We start from the raw sequence: 16617 nt of genomic DNA on the forward strand, positions 1-16617 counted from the left end.
CTGCCTGGGCTTGTAAGGGTAAACACATGAAAAAAATCAGAAATCCCTAGGAAATGCAATTACAACATAGCACTACACATGTATTAAAAGAGCTGACCTTAAAAACTGGCACTACCAAGTATTGGCAGGGGCTGGAGATACTGGAACTCTCATACATGCCCGGTGGGAATGCAATAGTGAACAGCTTAGATCCCATTTTGGCTCTTTCATGAAAATGTTAACACCGGCCCACCTCTGCCTTTGGCATTGCACTTTGAGATTTAACATAAGAGAAATGAACCCTCTATCTGGATAAGGAATTATAATGAAAACATATAGAGGAGTTTGTTTGTGGAAGTCAAAAGCTGGAAATAAGCCAAATGTGCCAAATGCTCTAATGAAATAGATCAGTAGTGGTGTAAATCTGGAGAAGAAAACAGTACTGTTGGCTAAAAGGGACATATATGTGAAACGTCAGAGCCGAATGACCAAAGAAAAAAGGTGTGAGGGCACTTGGGTTGCTCAGTCGGTTAAGCATCTGCTTTCGGCTCAGGTCATCTCAGAGTCCTGGAATGGAGCCCCACATCAGGCTCCCTATTCAGTGGGCAATCTGCTTCTCCCTCTGCCCCTACCCCAATTTGTACTCTAATAAAATCCTAAAAAACAAAAAAGAAAGAGGGTGAGAACTCTAGCTTGAGGAGGAATGGTTTATTTAAGAACTTCAGGACAGAAGCAAACCTTTGGCAATCTTAACAGAAGTAGAACTCCACACCACCACTGGCAGTTAAGACCTGCTTTTTACAGCCCTAGATTATGGGGAGTATCTGGGAGAAAACCTGGGAGATGGATGTTTCAGAACAGGTGTCTGCCATATTTGTATAGGATACTGTAAGAATGCTGGCAAGGCAGGGTTACAAAACTACATCCCTAGCCTATGAAATCTCCTGTTTTTATCCTTTCCTTGCCTGCACCAAAACAGCCTTGACATGTAAGCACCAGAGAGAGGATATAATTCAGAGACTTTTGGATAATTTTATGACAATGACCTCTGTTACACAGGATACCTGTCTCTGAAATTAAAGAATTTCTGTGCACACTGATCCTGCCCAGCCAGTCACTATATCTGTGATACATTTTTATAATAGATACATTCCATAAACGAGCCTGATGACTCCTCTACTCCCTAATTACCCAATCATTTAGATTACCAATTAGAGTTTCCCTGCCTCTGTGGTGTTACAAGTGAATACTGTACAAAGGTCACATGGATCCTCTGAAGAATCTGAATTAGAGACTCCACTCAACAGTGCAGGGCACTATGTGGTATCTGCTGTGGACAAGCAAAATATTCACATGGTCTCTACAAGCACTGGAGATGGTCTCAGCTGCTCCCTCTTCAGGGTGACCCGTGAACACGCAAAACTTCCTGGCATCTAGAACACAAAACCCAGATGTGGCCCCTAGGAGGCTGTATTAAATAAAACTGATGTAATACAGTACCACACTCTGGGTGATTAGACAAGAGAAATTTATTTTCCCACAAATCTGAGTCCAGAAATTGGACATAAAGTGTCATCAGCAAGGTTAGTTTCTTCTAAGGCCTCTCCTTAGCTGGTAGATGGGGATTCCCTGTCTTCAGATGGTCATCCATGTGCACCCATATCCTCATCTCTTATCATGAAACCAGCTAGACTGCCTAAGAGTCCATCCTAATAACCCATTTCAACTTCATGATCTTTTTTAAGATGCCATGTATAACTATACTCACATTGTGTGGTACTGGCAGGTTACAACTTCAAAATAGGAATTGTGGGTGCACATTCAGCCCATCAGATAGGTTGTTAGAGTTAATGCAAATTCCCCAGGATGGAGAACAGTAAAGATGTACATATGTAGGTATTCTCCTCTCTGAGGCACAATAAATTTGTGATGCAATGAAATCTGTTCACTACTAAGTGCCAGCAGAGCTCAACTCTGCTTTCCAACCACTCCTTAAAATGGATACAACTGGGCAGCCCTGGTGGCTCAGCGGTTTAGTGCTACTTTCGGCCCAGGGTGTGATTCTGGAGAACCAGGATCGAGTCCCGCATCTGGCTCCCTGCATGGAGCCTGTTTCTCCCTCTGCTTGTGTCTCTGCCTCTCTCTCTCTGAATCTCTCATGAATAAATAAAATCTTAAAAAAAAAAAAAAAAGAATGGATACAACACCTACGATTAAAGGTAATTAAATAAAAAGACCTATTAATGCATAAACCAGAGCAACAAGTGGCATCCAATTCCTCTATTACTGACTTGGAAGCTTCATTAATGCTTTAATCCAAAGCATTAAAAGACCAACAAAGTCCCTAAGGGATTTAGTCTTCCTGTGCAAGTAACCACCCAGGACACAGATCAGGTACTGATAATCAAAATGAGGTCACATGCATGACCAAAATTAGAAGGAAACGAAGAGGGCAGCCCCAGTGGCACAGCGGTTTAGTGCCGCCTGCAGCCTGGGGTGTGATCCTGGAGACCTAGGATCGAGTCCCATGTCGGGCTTCCTGCATGGAGCCTGCTTCTTCCTCTGCCTGTGTCTCTGCCTCTCTCTCTCTCTGAATAAATAAATAAATAAATCTTAAAAAAAAAAAAAAAGGAAGGAAATGAAGAGGTCCAATTACTCATAATTTCCATCAGCAAATGACAACACAAAGACATCAGCACTGTTAAGCATATTGGGTAGTGACTAATGTATATTATCAGGATCATCCTGGTGGCAGAGGTAAAATGACTTCTGCCACAGAATATAACAGTGACTTCTAACAATAACTTCAAACATATCAGAACGCAATATGCACATTCTGAATTTTTCCCAAAAGGCTAGAACTTACGGACAGTCAATTCACTGTGGACATTCAGGTAAACAAAGCTGAATTCAAGAAGGTGATGGACTCATAAAGGTTCTCCTCCAGAGATACTAAGCAAGGAAATATCAGTTTCTATGCTATTTTAAGTCTTTCTGCAGTGTGAACTCTCAAGTGGGGGAATTAATACAAATAACTGGCTAAAGGAATTTTGTTACTCACCTACTTATGAGGCTTCACTCCAGGGTGAATTCAGATTTTTATGAAACTATATCTTTAAATTATATCCCAAGACATTACATGCTAATCCTATTGCATTAGAGGACAGGGATTCAACAAATCGATTTTAGTGAACATAAACATTCGGTTCGTAATATCACCCACAAGGACTTTATTTACTATGGACTTCCTCATGTTGAAGGAGACTGAAGATTTAGCTGAAAGATTCCCCACAATACCAGGACCCCTAAGGCCTGTCACCACTGTGAACTCTGTGATGATGGCCAAGAGCACCGTAACTAATAAAAGATTTCCCACATTCACTGCAAGTGAAAGACTTTTCCCCTGTGTGAATTCTCTGGTGTTTTATGAATGTTGACTTGCACTTCCAAGACTTCCCACATTCATTACACTTATAAGGCTTTTCACCTGAGTGAACCTTTATGTGTACATTGAGGCTATTTCTTCTGACAAAGGACTTGCCACATTCACTGCATTCATAAGGCCTTTCCCGAGAGTGAACTCTCTGGTGAGAACGGAGGACAGAGCGAGCGGTAAAAGATTTCCCACATTCACTGCACTCATAGGGCCTTTCTCCAGTGTGAAGTCTCTGGTGGTCACGGAGGACAGAACTAGTGGTAAAAGATTTCCCACATTCACTACAGTCATAAGGACTTATTCCAAGGTGACTTTGACGATGATACCGGAGGGCACAGCTATGACTAAAAGACTTCCCACATTCATTGCACAGATAAGGCTTTTCTCCTGTGTGAATTCTCTGGTGTTGGATGAACGTCGACTTATAGTTCAAAGATTTGCCACATTCATTACATTTATAAGGTCTTTCACCTGAGTGAACCTTAATATGTACATTGAGGCTATTTCTGTGGAGAAAGAACTTGCCACAGTCATTGCACTTATAAGGTCTTTCTCCCGTGTGTACTCTTTGGTGAGAACGGAGGGCAGAACTAGAGGTAAAAGATTTTTGACATTCATTGCACTCATAAGGCCTTTCTCCCGTGTGAACTCTCTGGTGAGAACGAAGGACAGAAGTAGCAGAAAAAGATTTCCCACATTCACTGCATTCATAAGGCCGTTCTCCTGTGTGAATTCTCTGGTGTTGAATGAATGTTGACTTACACTTCAATGATTTCCCACATTCATTACATTTATAAGGTTTTTCACCTGAGTGAACCTTTAGGTGTACACTCAGGCTATTTCTTCGGACAAAAGACTTGCCACATTCACTGCACTCATAAGGCCTTTCTCCAGTGTGAACTCTGTGATGATAATGGAGGGCAGAACTTGTGGTAAAAGTTTTCCCACATTTACTACACTCATAAGGCCTTTCTCCAGTATGAAGTCTCTGGTGATCACGGAGGACAGAACTAGTGGTAAAAGTTTTCCCACATTCACTGCACTCATAAGGCCTTTCTCCAGTGTGAACTCTCTGATGAGAATGAAGGACAGAACTAGTAATAAAAGACTTCCCGCATTCACTGCACTCATAAGGCCTTTCTCCTGTGTGAATTCTCTGGTGTTTAATCAACGATGACTTACACTTCAAAGATTTCCCACATTCATTACACTTATAAGGCCTTTCACCTGAGTGAACCTTTCTGTGTACTTTGAGGATATTTTGTCGGACAAAAGACTTGCCACATTCACTGCACTCATAAGGCCTTTCTCCAGTGTGAATTCTTTGATGATAACGGAGGTCAGTCCTAGATATAAAAGATTTCCCACATTCACTGCACTCATAAGGCCTTTCTCCTGTGTGAATTCTCTGGTGTTTAATGAATGTTGACTTAAACTTAAATGATTTCCCACATTCATTGCACTTATAAGGCCTTTCACCTGAGTGAACCTTTATGTGTACATTGAGAGTATTTTTTCGGAGAAAGGACTTGCCACATTCTCTGCACTCAAAAGGCCTTTCTCCTGTGTGAATTCTCTGGTGTTTAATGAATGCTGACTTACACTTCAAAGATTTCCCACATTCATTACACTTATAAGGCCTTTCACTTGAGTGAACCTTTATGTGTACATTGAGGCTATTTCTTCGCAAAAAGGACTTGCCACATTCATTGCACTCATAAGGCCTTTCTCCAGTGTGAACCCTCTGGTGAGAATGGAGGACAGAACGAGCAGTAAAACACTTGCCACAATCACTGCACTCAAAAGGTCTTTCCCCTGTGTGAGATCTCTGATGATAACAGAGGGCAGACATAGAGGGAAAAGATTTTCCACAGCCACGACACTTATAAAACCTTTCTCCAGGTTGAACTCTATGAGTAATCGACACTGAGCTACAGCTATAAGATTTTGCACATTCACTGCACACATAACTCTTCACTCCATGATGCCATCTCTGGGGATGAATGAGCACAGTTTTGGGACCTAAGGATTTCCCACATTTGCTACACGTGTATTGCCTGGATCCACTATGAGTCTTTCCATGTTCACTCAGGGTTGATCTTTGCCTAGAGTATTTTCCATATTTGCCAAACTCATGATATCTTTCTCCAGTATGAGATCTCTGGTGTATACCAAATAACGATTTGTACCTGAATGTTTTCCCACATTCACTACACACAAAGCACTGTCTTCCAGGGTGGACACCCTGGTCCTTAACATGGGGATGTTTGGGACTAAAGGCGTTCTTGCATTCTCCCCAAGGATAATGACTTTTTCTGCTTTGTAAAGTTGCCCTGCACTGTGTGATGGTGTTTGGCTTCTCCCCACTCGCAGTGGCCTCTTGCCGCAGATGTCTCGAGCCAGACAGGAAGTCCTTCCGAACTTCCCTACAGGTAAAGGACTTTCCTGAATCATGGATTCTGCAGCTCTTCACATCACAGGCCCCATCCACACCGTTTCTGCATAGTGTTTCTCCCATGTGCTGCTGCTGTTCAAACTTTATACTGAAATAAAATCGTTTCCCACATGCTCCGCACCTCAACAGTTTCTGGCTGTTTTCTTTTCCCTGCTGCTCAGCCAAATGGAAAATGTCTCTCAAGACTGGACCACACATCTCACAGGGGTGGGTCTTCTGGGAAGTCAGAGCTACCCTGGGCGTCCTGGTCTGTGACACACCTCCAGAAGCACTCTGTTCAATGGGTGCCTCCACAGCCTCTGCTCCACAGCAGCAACCTGAACACAAAGAAAGGCTGGTGAAACATGTGTGTTTTTTTTTTTTGTTTTAAGGATTTTATTTATTTATGAGAGACACAGGGAGAGAGGCAGAGACACAGGCAGAGGGAGAAGTAGGCTCCACGCAGGAAGCCCGATGAGGGACTCGATCCCAGGACTGCAGATCATGCCCTGAGCCAAAGGTAGCCGCTCAACTGCTGAGCCACCCAGGTGTCCTGAAACATGTGTTAATAACTAAAGCGAAGAGGTGAGCCCACTCATCTAGGCATGACTGACTGTACAGTCTGTTTTTACAGACAAATGAGATGGAATTTATTTGAATGAGAGGTTGCTGTACATTCCTGGGCCCAACTGGTCAAAGTATCATGGAGAATACACTAGAAAGATAAAAAACTAGGGTATGACACAAAGAACAAAGGGTCTGCAACTTGTTCTCTGCCCAAAGGTTTGTGTAGGACCATTGCTGCTGCTGCCATTTGGCTGAATAGAGGCTGTAGGAATATATAATTACAAGAAATTTGCTTTCGTTCAAGGTCAGCTTACGGGCATATGAATATCTCATGGCAAAATTTTCAGAGGTGAATGTTGAACTACACAGAAATAGCAGTGAGAGAAATGGGTGAGATGTGGAGGCCTGAGGAGGATCAACAACCCTTCCATTGGACATCATGGAATTACCAGGGAGTAGAACCCAGAAGTCCACAGATTGTCAACAGCAAGGAAGCAAAGAAAGAAATGAAGTGTGGCCATTGGCAACAGCACCAAACTCTGGTCAAAAAAACCAAAAGGTGCCCAGTATGATCTAAACACAATCCTAATATCGTACCTTCTCCAGCTCTATTCACCAGAAACAGGTTCCCCTGAGGCCACCTGGTCATGTGAGAAGCATGTCCATACCATGTTACACAACGGCCTCTTCCCTATAAGCCCTAGTTGAGCAACACAGGGTCCCAGGCAATACAAATACTGTAGGAAAACAGGCCAATTGAACCACTAAGACTGTTCTAGAGCCACTCAGGACACAAGAAAGAAAAACACCCTACACGACTGATGTCAGCAGGATGGTGGAAAAGCAGAAACCATCCTTTACCCCAACAAAAATCAATTCAACAGCCATCTATGAATGACATTAACCTCAGACAGCTCAAGAGCCCATAACACTGACTAGAACACAGTGGAGCATAAAAGAGGGCATAAGCACACAGAAAAGATGGCTGGAGACTGTATGAGCACAGACATATGGGGATGGATAGGAAATCAGTCTGAGGCTATCTCCATTAGCCATAGCACAGGTGCTACCGCAGTCCCTGCTCAGCAGAGAATCCTACTGCCTGCTCCAAAGAGAACACTGGCATCTTTGGCCATCCAGATAACTAATATCTGAAGCCAAAGCAATTTGAAAAACAGGATCAAGCTGAACGCAGCACACTTCTGATTTCGAACTATATTGCAAAGCTATTCTTTTCAAAATATTAGTGTGCTGGCATAAAAACAGACCAGTAAAACTGAATAAAGAGCCCAGAAGTAAAGCAATATATATACAGACAAGTAATCTTGACAATTAGGCCAAGAATCTATACTGGGGAAAGAAGAATCTCTTTTAATACTTTTGTGAAATCTGAATATCCAAATTAAGACACAATGTAACTGGATCCCCATCTTACTCAAGGAAATGAACTTAAAACTGATTAAAGACTTAGACATACGATCTCAAGCCCTAAATTTAAATTTCCTAGAAAAACATAGGAAAAAGCCTCCTTAACCTTATTCCTACCAATGAATTTTTGAATATGACATCTAAAGCATACATGACAAAAGCAAAAAATAACAAGTACGACTATATCAAATTAAAAGCTGCAGCAGAGCCAAAGAAACAGAGTGAAAAGGATGTATAAGTGAGTAACACTTGTTAACAATCAGGAAAAATCAGTGAAATGAAAACTGAACCACAAGATATCACCTTCTATATGGTTCAATTACTATTACCAAAAAGACAAGAGGTAACATGTTGGTCAGGATGTGCAGACAAAAAAAAAAAAAACACTGAATACTGCCACCTAGAATGTAAATAGGGAAGTCATTATGGAAAGTATTAGGGAGGGATTCCTGGGTGACGCAGCGGTTTGGCGCCTGCCTTTGGTCCAGGGCGCAATCCTGGAGACACGGGATCGAGTCCCACATCAGGCTCCCAGTGCATGGAGCCTGCTTCTCCCTCTGCCTGTGTCTCTGCCTCTCTCTCTCTCTCTCTCTGTGACTATCATAAATAAATAAAAAAATTTAAAAAATTTAAAAAAGGGAAAGTATTAGGGAGACCCACAAAAATTTATTATTATTATTTATTATTTTTTTAAAGATTTTATTTATTTATTCATGAGAGAGGCATAGAGAGAGAAGCAGGCTCCATGCAGGGAGCCTGACGCGGGACTCGATCCTGGGTCTCCAGGTCTCCTGCCGAGGCGAGCCTAAGGCAGGCGCCAAACCTCTGAGCCACCCAGGGGTCCCGACCCACAAAAATTTAAATTGCAACTATATATAGTCCATCATTGCCATTTCTAGGTATGTATCCCAAGGAAACAAAATCAGTATCTCCAGAAAGTATATGAATATGAAAATCCACTGCAGTATTGTTCACATAACCAATATATGGAAACATGACCAAGCATGTGTAAGTGTTTATAGTGACAAACATGGGGCACCTGGATGACAGTCTGTGGAGCATCCAACTCTTGCTCTCAAGGTGGTTAAGTTCAAGACCCACATTGGGCATGGAGTCTACAAATAAATAAATAAATACTATCTAAACAAATAAATAAAATAAGTGACAAAGAACATTTAGCACACACAGGGCAGGAATAGTCATCCATAAAAGAGTGTACAGGGGCAGCCTGGGTGGCTCAGCAGTTTAGCGCTGCTTTCAACCCAGCGCGTGATCCTGGAGAACTGGGATCGAGTCCTGCATCGGGCTCCATGCATGGAGCCTGCTTCTCCCTCTGCCTGTGTCTCTGCCCGTCTTTCTCTCTGTGTGTCTCATGAATAAATAAATAAATAATCTTAAAAAAAAAAAAAGAGTGTACAGGAATATTCAGCCTTAAAAAAGAAGGCAACAGTGACACTTGCCGTAAAACACATAAATCTGGAAAACATTATGCTAGGTCAACTAAGCTACACAACAAAATACAAATTCTGTATATGGACAAAGGCTAACAATCCACTTATATGGATATTCATCAAGAAAAGAAATAAGTTAAACTCCTAGAAATAGGAAGCAGAATGCCAGAAGCTGTAGACTGAGGGAAATGGGGAGATGTCAGACAAGGGTACACCCTTTCATTTACAAGATAAGTTCTGAGGATCTCATATACAGCACGTTGACTATAGTTGCTAATATTGTACTGTACACTTGAAATTTGCTATAAGGGTAGATATATTAAGCTTTCAAACCACCGGGACGAAAAATGTAATTATGTCAATTGATGCTGTGTTCATTAGGTTCATTTTGTTAATAATTTCATAATATTGGGGCACCTGAAGGGCCTAGTCATTTTTTGTTTTAAGATTTTATTTATTTACTCATGAGAGACAGAGAGAGAGGCAGAGACACAGGCAGAGGGAGAAGCAGGCTCCTCACCAGGAACCCGATGAGGGACTCCATCCCACCCCAGGATCATGCCTGGAGTCAAAGATAGATACTCAACCGCTGAGCCACCCAGGCATCCTGGCCTAGTCAATTTAACGTCCAGCTCTTGGTTGGTTTGGAACTGATGTCTGGGTTGAGAGATCAAACCCTGCTGAGGCTCTGTGCTCAGCTGAGTTTCTATCTCCCTCAGGTGTCCCCCACTGCCTCACGTTTTCTCACTCTCAAATACAAAAATAAACTTAAAAAAACATTTTCATAATGTATTAAGTCATTCTATATATATTTTCAATAGTTAATATCTCAAAAAAGCTCATGGCAGGAAGGTAGAAAAAGAGATGTGAACACTATAAAAAGATCTATATAGGACAGACTTGAGAAGTAGCCCATAGTCCATTTAAGAAGTAAACTTGCCAATCCCTGGGCCAAAGGACAACACTCAACAACTGAGTCACCCAGGCATCCCTCATTTTGTTAATAATTTCATAAAGTAGGGGTGCCTGGTAGTGCAGTGGTTTAAGCATCCAATTTCTTGGTTTCTGCACAGGTAGTGATATCAGAGTCCTCATATCGAGCCCCACCATAGCCTCCGTTCCCAGCACTGAGTCAGCTTAGGCTTCTCTCTTCCTTTCCTTTACTCTCTGCTTGCACGTGCAAGTACACACACTTTTTCCCTCTCATTCTCTCAAATATATAAATCCAAAAAAAACTACACCAATCTTATAAGGTATATCAAAAATTATCATATAATGTAATTTCACTGATATAATCTTATCTGTCAATAATATCTTAAAAGCTCAAGGGAAGGCGGAGAGTAGAAGAGATGTAAACGCCACAGAAAGAACCACAGAGGACACTCTTGAGAAGTAGCCCATGGTCCACTTAAGAAGTAAACATGCCAATGCCTGCAGTTTCAGGCACAGGCAGGCACAAGGAAATGTCGCCTAAAGCAAGGCATCAAAAGCCGGGCCACAGAAATGGCACGGATCTGAACACATGTACCCAGCTGGGCAGAGGGCAAGCCAGGTGCAATCCATCAGCCTCACTGCAGGACTACTGACCTCCAACGTCACCCTCAGGGTTCAGCACACAGGGTACAGGGACTGCAGGGCAGAGGAAAGGGCACACCAACAACTCAGAGCTAGCCACAAAAGCAACTACCCAGAAAGCTGGGGAAGCAAGCAGTGCCCACAGGCCACACATGAGAAGGACAAATTACCCCCTGGAAAAGAGAGGACGGGGATGTGGAATAGAGTCTACTACTCCAGGTGAATGAGGATGGTTAAGGCCTTACCCAGTGAGGATATAAGTGTAAAGTTCTCCAGCATCACATGGTGGTACAGCCGTCTCTGAGCCTCATCCAGAAGTCTCCACTCCTTCCAGGAGAAGTACACGGCAATGTCCTCAAAGGTCACGCCACCCTGTCAGGAGAGCGACACATGGAACCATGAACATTCTCTCTCTCTCTGAGAACCCACAATCCAACCCCCCCACACACAGCACCCCAGTCTCCCCTGCCACCTCAGCTCCCCACTGTAAGATAAATGCCAGGTCCTGGTGCCACTAATGCTGCACTCCTCTCGCCTTCCCGTCAATCACTGTTCAGTCCTCAGTAGTAACAGACATGGGACATGTAGGTGCAATCTAAGCTCTGGGTGTGGCCTGCAAGGTCCCATCCTCCTGTCACCATATTCCCAATGCAGGCTCTCAGATTATGCCCTGAGACAGCCAGGTATGGGCCCTGCTTTACCAGAGAGTCCTCAATATCAGGACCCTGAGGTCCTTGGCTCACACTTCCTCTCCATGTGCACATGATTCTGTAGACTGTACCTCTCTCCTGTCTTCAGACCCCACAGATGAACGCCCACGCCTTCCTGCCCCCACACCACACGATTCTCCCACCACTCACTCTTGTACTCGTCACAAGTCATCCAAAGGATGTTTGATGGCTCCACTACCGCCCCAGGACTCTCATGGATCCCAACTGAGGGAAAGCCTCAGATGCTGCTGAGAAGCCCTCCTCAACCTGCCTGTAATCCTCCCTTCAATGACAGGCACTCACAAGCACATGTCAACTTAGGATACTCACAGACCCTCTTCTACTTCTGTGCTGCCCATGCCGTCCCTCAACCATCAGAACCCACCACTGTCCACTGAACCGTTGTGAAGACCCCAGCACTAAAGGTCTCCCTGCCAGGCACAGTGAAGCAGCAATGATCACATCTGCCCAGACCTTATCCAGCAGCAAGACTTTGAAAGACCCCAAATATGGTAAAAGCTGATCCCAAAATTCTGGTGAAGCCCTACAAAACTGGTAAGATAGTAGCCCCTGTTTCCCAAACACTCGTAGGTTCAGCATTTGACTCTTGATCTCAGAGTCCAGAGGTCAAGTCTCATTTTGGGCTCCACAAGGGCATGGAGCCGCCTTAAAACAGACAGACAAAAACAAAAACAAAAACAAAAAACCCCCAAAACTCCCAGTTGTCCTCTGCTATCTCTTGTTCCATCCATCACCCTGTGGAAGGCTTGCCCATCTGACTGCCAGATCATTCTCTCTACCTTCACCTGTGTTCGCAATGCCCAGCAACTATACAAAGTCACGCTGAACAACAGAACCACTCTTCAGCACAGTTTAGTAGGACCCGGTGACCTACTAATAGCACTGCTAATATTCTCTGCATTCCCTTCCTTTTTTTTTTTTTAAGATTTTATTTATTTATTCATGAGAGACACAGAGACAGAGGCAGAGGCATAGGCATAGGCAGAGGGAGAAGCAGGCTCCACGCAGGGAGCCTGATGTGGGACTCCATCCCAGGACTCCAGGATCACACCCTGGGCCGAAGGCAGGCGCTAAACCACTGAGCCACCCAGGCGTCCCTGCATGCCCTTCCTAAATGGGACCCAATTCTCCCCCTGCTCCGCACAACAGCCATCACTTTTGGAAGCCTCCAATCTGCAACTTTCCCCCAGTTTCCCAAAATGTCCTGTCCAGCTGCCCACTCCACCATCACTCACACTTTCCTAAAACATCTAAGATGCTTAACCATGTCAAGACAAGTGAGGACACCCCAAGGGATAATCAACATACTGCCAACTTCCATCAGGTTCACGGGAGCTTCAATCCCTTACGCTGCTATTCATAACGGGAAACCTCACTAAACTGGAGTCGGGAGGTTGCACTTCGGGGAGCTCTCAGGCACTACCAATATGATCAACTGCAGGCCCAACAGAAAGCGATGGGATTGACCTTATATGGGACAGGACTTCACTACCTCAGACCCCAAAAGACAGGCTTTCCTGATCACCGCACCCAACAGCTCAGCCAATGAGAAGCCGCAACTCCCAACTTACTCCAGTGGACTTGTAGTTTACAACAGCCGCCCCAACTTCCCCCCTTTCCCCTTAAAATAGACTACCTCTCTCTTGTTCTCCACACTGGCCCGCTATTTTGACTCAGCTGCTTTATTCCAAACCGCAGTTCTCTGTCGCTCCTACATCAATCCATTTTTGCGGGGAACTGGCACTTTTTAAGGTTCACGTAACGAAGGCCCTGGGGTTTGCCCTGACTCCTCCCTTCCTTTTCTCACTGCAACACCCACAATCGGCCTCGGCCCTTCTCAGAACATAGACCAGTCAACAGGTTCACCACGTCCACGGTGGCCACGGAGTCCATCAACAATCCACCGACTACTGCGATTCCCTCCTCCTCGCTTACCCCCGCGGGGCGTGCCCTTCTCTGTGGCCAGATAAAGCCTATGTACACCCGGGTCGCCCCCCTCTCTGCACCGCCAAGACAGACGGCCCCGTCAGGCAGCGAGGGCGCAGGCCTCACTGGCCGCGCGGCACCTGCTTTGACAGACAGAATGGACCCGTGCAGCTCCCCGCTGCTGGCGCAGCCAACCCTCACCCCCGCAGCCTCCGCCCCAGCCAACTCCTCCCCTGCAATACAGCGCACCCGCGGTCACACGTGGGGTCCCTGCACACCCGCGCCTCCCTGTCCGGAACGCCGGGGCCGGGGCCGCAGGGCCACGAGCAGGGGCCCCGCGCTCGGGCCTTAGGGGTCTGGGTGCGAGGAGGGCGGGGAGGGTCTTGAGGACGAGCGTTTACCTGCGCCGGGGCCCTGGGCGCGGCCACCGCCATCGGACTCGGGAGGCGGAGTAGGGCCGAGAGCTGAGGGAGCGGAGCGGACACCCGGACCATCATTCTTTTTCCAGGCTTCATCATGAGAAGCGTTGCGGAGCCTCGGACCCCAGTCTTGCGTTGGAGCGACAGCCTGCCCTTACCTCTTCTCGATCAGCAATATTTCCGAAATTGCTTTCCTGAACCCAGGCAAGGTAAACAAACGGAAAAAGATGCCTAAGGTCGTAACGGGCCGGAAGTCCCGCCCCGGGGTCGGCGCCCGCCCATAACCCCGCTTCCTATTCCCTCATTGGCTCCTCGCCGCTCCCTCAGTGCCCGGGCACTTCCAGGTGGTGTGGTTCCCAGAAGGTCTGGCTGTCTCCGGTAGTGGGTCCTACACCCTGGAGGTTCAGGGCTTTTTTTTGGTGGCATCCTAAGGTCTGCCGGGAAATCCTGCTTCAATAGCGGGACCAGCTTTTTTCTTTATTAAGGGTGAAGAAGAGCCATAATTTCAGACTCCATAACAGTTTTCAAAGGAGAAAACTATTATTTTAGATGCTCTTAAATCTCCAATCCTTTCGCAGAGGTAAATGACCTATCATTTCTTGAGGTACTTCAGAAAGAAAGGTGTGTATTGAGTTGCTGGAGAGGTTGTTTTTCATCAGTTCTTGCGCCCTGAAGTGTTAGAATACGTTTTATAGTTAGGAACAATAGAAAACAATAGAAACCTCCCTTCTAAATGATAAAAATTCAACACTGCCTCCTAAAGAGCTGTTGGCTTTATTCAGCGATTTCTGACTTGGGCAGCATCCCATCTAGCAAGTAGAAGGCAGCCTCAAGGAAGCAGTACAGAAAGGGAAAGGGTTTTTTGGTTCTTTTAGAAATATTTTAGTTATTTGAGAGAGCATGAGCAGGGACAGAGGGAGAAGCAGGCCTCCCACAGAGTAGGGAGCTGGATGTGGGGTGGATCCTACACTCTAGGATCATGATGTGAACTGAAGGCAGATGTTTAACCGACTGAGCCATTAGGGCACCCAGAATGGTTTTTAAAGATAGGACAAATACATTATAAACAGGAAAAAAAAAAAAGGATTATATCAGGTGAGGGTGCCTTAATGTGAGGCAAAATAGTCTTACTAGGGGTATGCCTCAACTTTTGGGTAAGAGGGCCCAATCATGTGACAGATTACCTCAGGACACGAGATTAAGGACCTGAGCCAAAGGCAGACACTCAATCACTGAGCCACCCAGGCATCCCCGTATGATATCCTTTTAGAATTGCTTTGGCACACAGGTGGATTGCTCTGTCTGGGCCTGTGTTCACATACATTCCCAATTTCAGCTGCTTAGCACTACAGAAATCAATACTCAAGAGAGAGGTATTTTTTTTTTTAAAGATTTTATTTATTCATTCATAGAGACAGAGAGAGAGAGAGAGAGAGGCAGAGACACAAGCAGGCATCATACAGAGAGCCTGATGTGGGACTCGATCCAGGGTCTCCAGGATCACACCCTGGGCTGCAGGCGGCGCTAAATCGCTGCGCCACTGGGGCTGCCCAAGAGAGAGGTATTGATTGGAAAGGAAAATGAGCTTTATTCAGAAGGCTGGCCACCTGGGGAGAAGGTGGACTCTTGTACAAAGATCAACCTCAAGGTTTCTACCTCTCCCAGGAGTTTTTATTATTTTTTAAACCATTTTTTTTTTAAAGATTCCATTTATTTATTCAGGAGAGACACAGAGACAGCGTCAGAGACACAGGCAGAGGGCCCGACATGGGACTCGAATTCTGGGTCTCCAGGATCATGCCGTGGCCCAAACTACCCAGGCTGCCCTCCCAGGCGTTTTTAAAGGATTCTAGGGCAGTTAGCCAGTAAAGGGAGCACAGCAGTCCTTAACACTTTTTGAACATGCAGACTTGATGGTTCTAGTTATAGATGTTATCGCAGTGGTGCAAGGGTGTGTGCAAGAGGGTCTGTTTTGCTTTGTGGCATGCAGAAGTGCTCAGCTCTTTCTAGGAGAGAATGCATGATCTGTAGATAAACAAAAAGTTAATCATGTAGGCTAAGGATGCTTGTTAAACTGTAAGATTACTAGGTCACCCAAGGGCCTGAGGTGGCTTCAACCATACATACTGTTTTTCTTAGTACTGAAAAGTGAATCTCAGCTGCCACCAGATTGAGCTCACATTCCAGTTGAGTTCTTCTTTCCAGCGGTCTCATGATGCAGACCATTGACCGTTATGGCAAAGCATCCCCTGATGAGAACCCAAACTACCCCCTCAACCACTAATGATTGCCCTGAGCCAGCAAACTCAATCCACTGACTCCAAGACAACGATCTGTTTGATGTTCACCGCCTCCTTGCATGTACCTATCCCCCTTGGCCCCATATTTCCTTATATGAACCTCAAACTCTTGTTCATCACTCTGGAGTCAGTCTTTGAAAGGCTAGTCCATTGTCTTTCCTGTGTTGGTCAGGCTGAAAGAGATTCCTTTCTTGTTTCACCACCACAACTTTCTCTGCCATTGGATTTTGTCACCATAGAGAGGCCAAAGCTAATCTGTCAAACAAAGCACTCCCAGGTTAGGTGCTCTTGCACCCCTGTGCCCTGAAACTACAACAAAGTCAGAAATCAGAATTTGTTGACAAACCAACTCCTGAGGTTTTCTTCCCCTT

At 45.1% G+C, this 16617-nt stretch overlaps 1 protein-coding gene across 1 annotated transcript; it reads right to left on the minus strand.

The window, feature by feature from the left end:
* Positions 1 to 672: 672 nt before the first annotated feature.
* LOC112908825 (uncharacterized) lies at positions 673 to 15077 on the minus strand. Its single transcript, XM_072761972.1, has 3 exons — positions 13929 to 15077; positions 11116 to 11242; positions 673 to 6187 (listed from the first exon to the last, which is right to left on the minus strand). The coding sequence occupies exons 1-3, from the start codon at positions 14043 to 14045 to the stop codon at positions 3285 to 3287; spliced, it is 3147 nt and encodes a 1048-aa protein (XP_072618073.1). The 5' UTR covers positions 14046 to 15077; the 3' UTR covers positions 673 to 3284.
* Between the last annotated feature and the right edge of the window lie 1540 nt (positions 15078 to 16617).

The sequence above is a fragment of the Vulpes vulpes genome, chromosome 1 (genome assembly GCF_048418805.1).
Source record: "Vulpes vulpes isolate BD-2025 chromosome 1, VulVul3, whole genome shotgun sequence".
NCBI lineage: Eukaryota > Metazoa > Chordata > Mammalia > Carnivora > Canidae > Vulpes > Vulpes vulpes.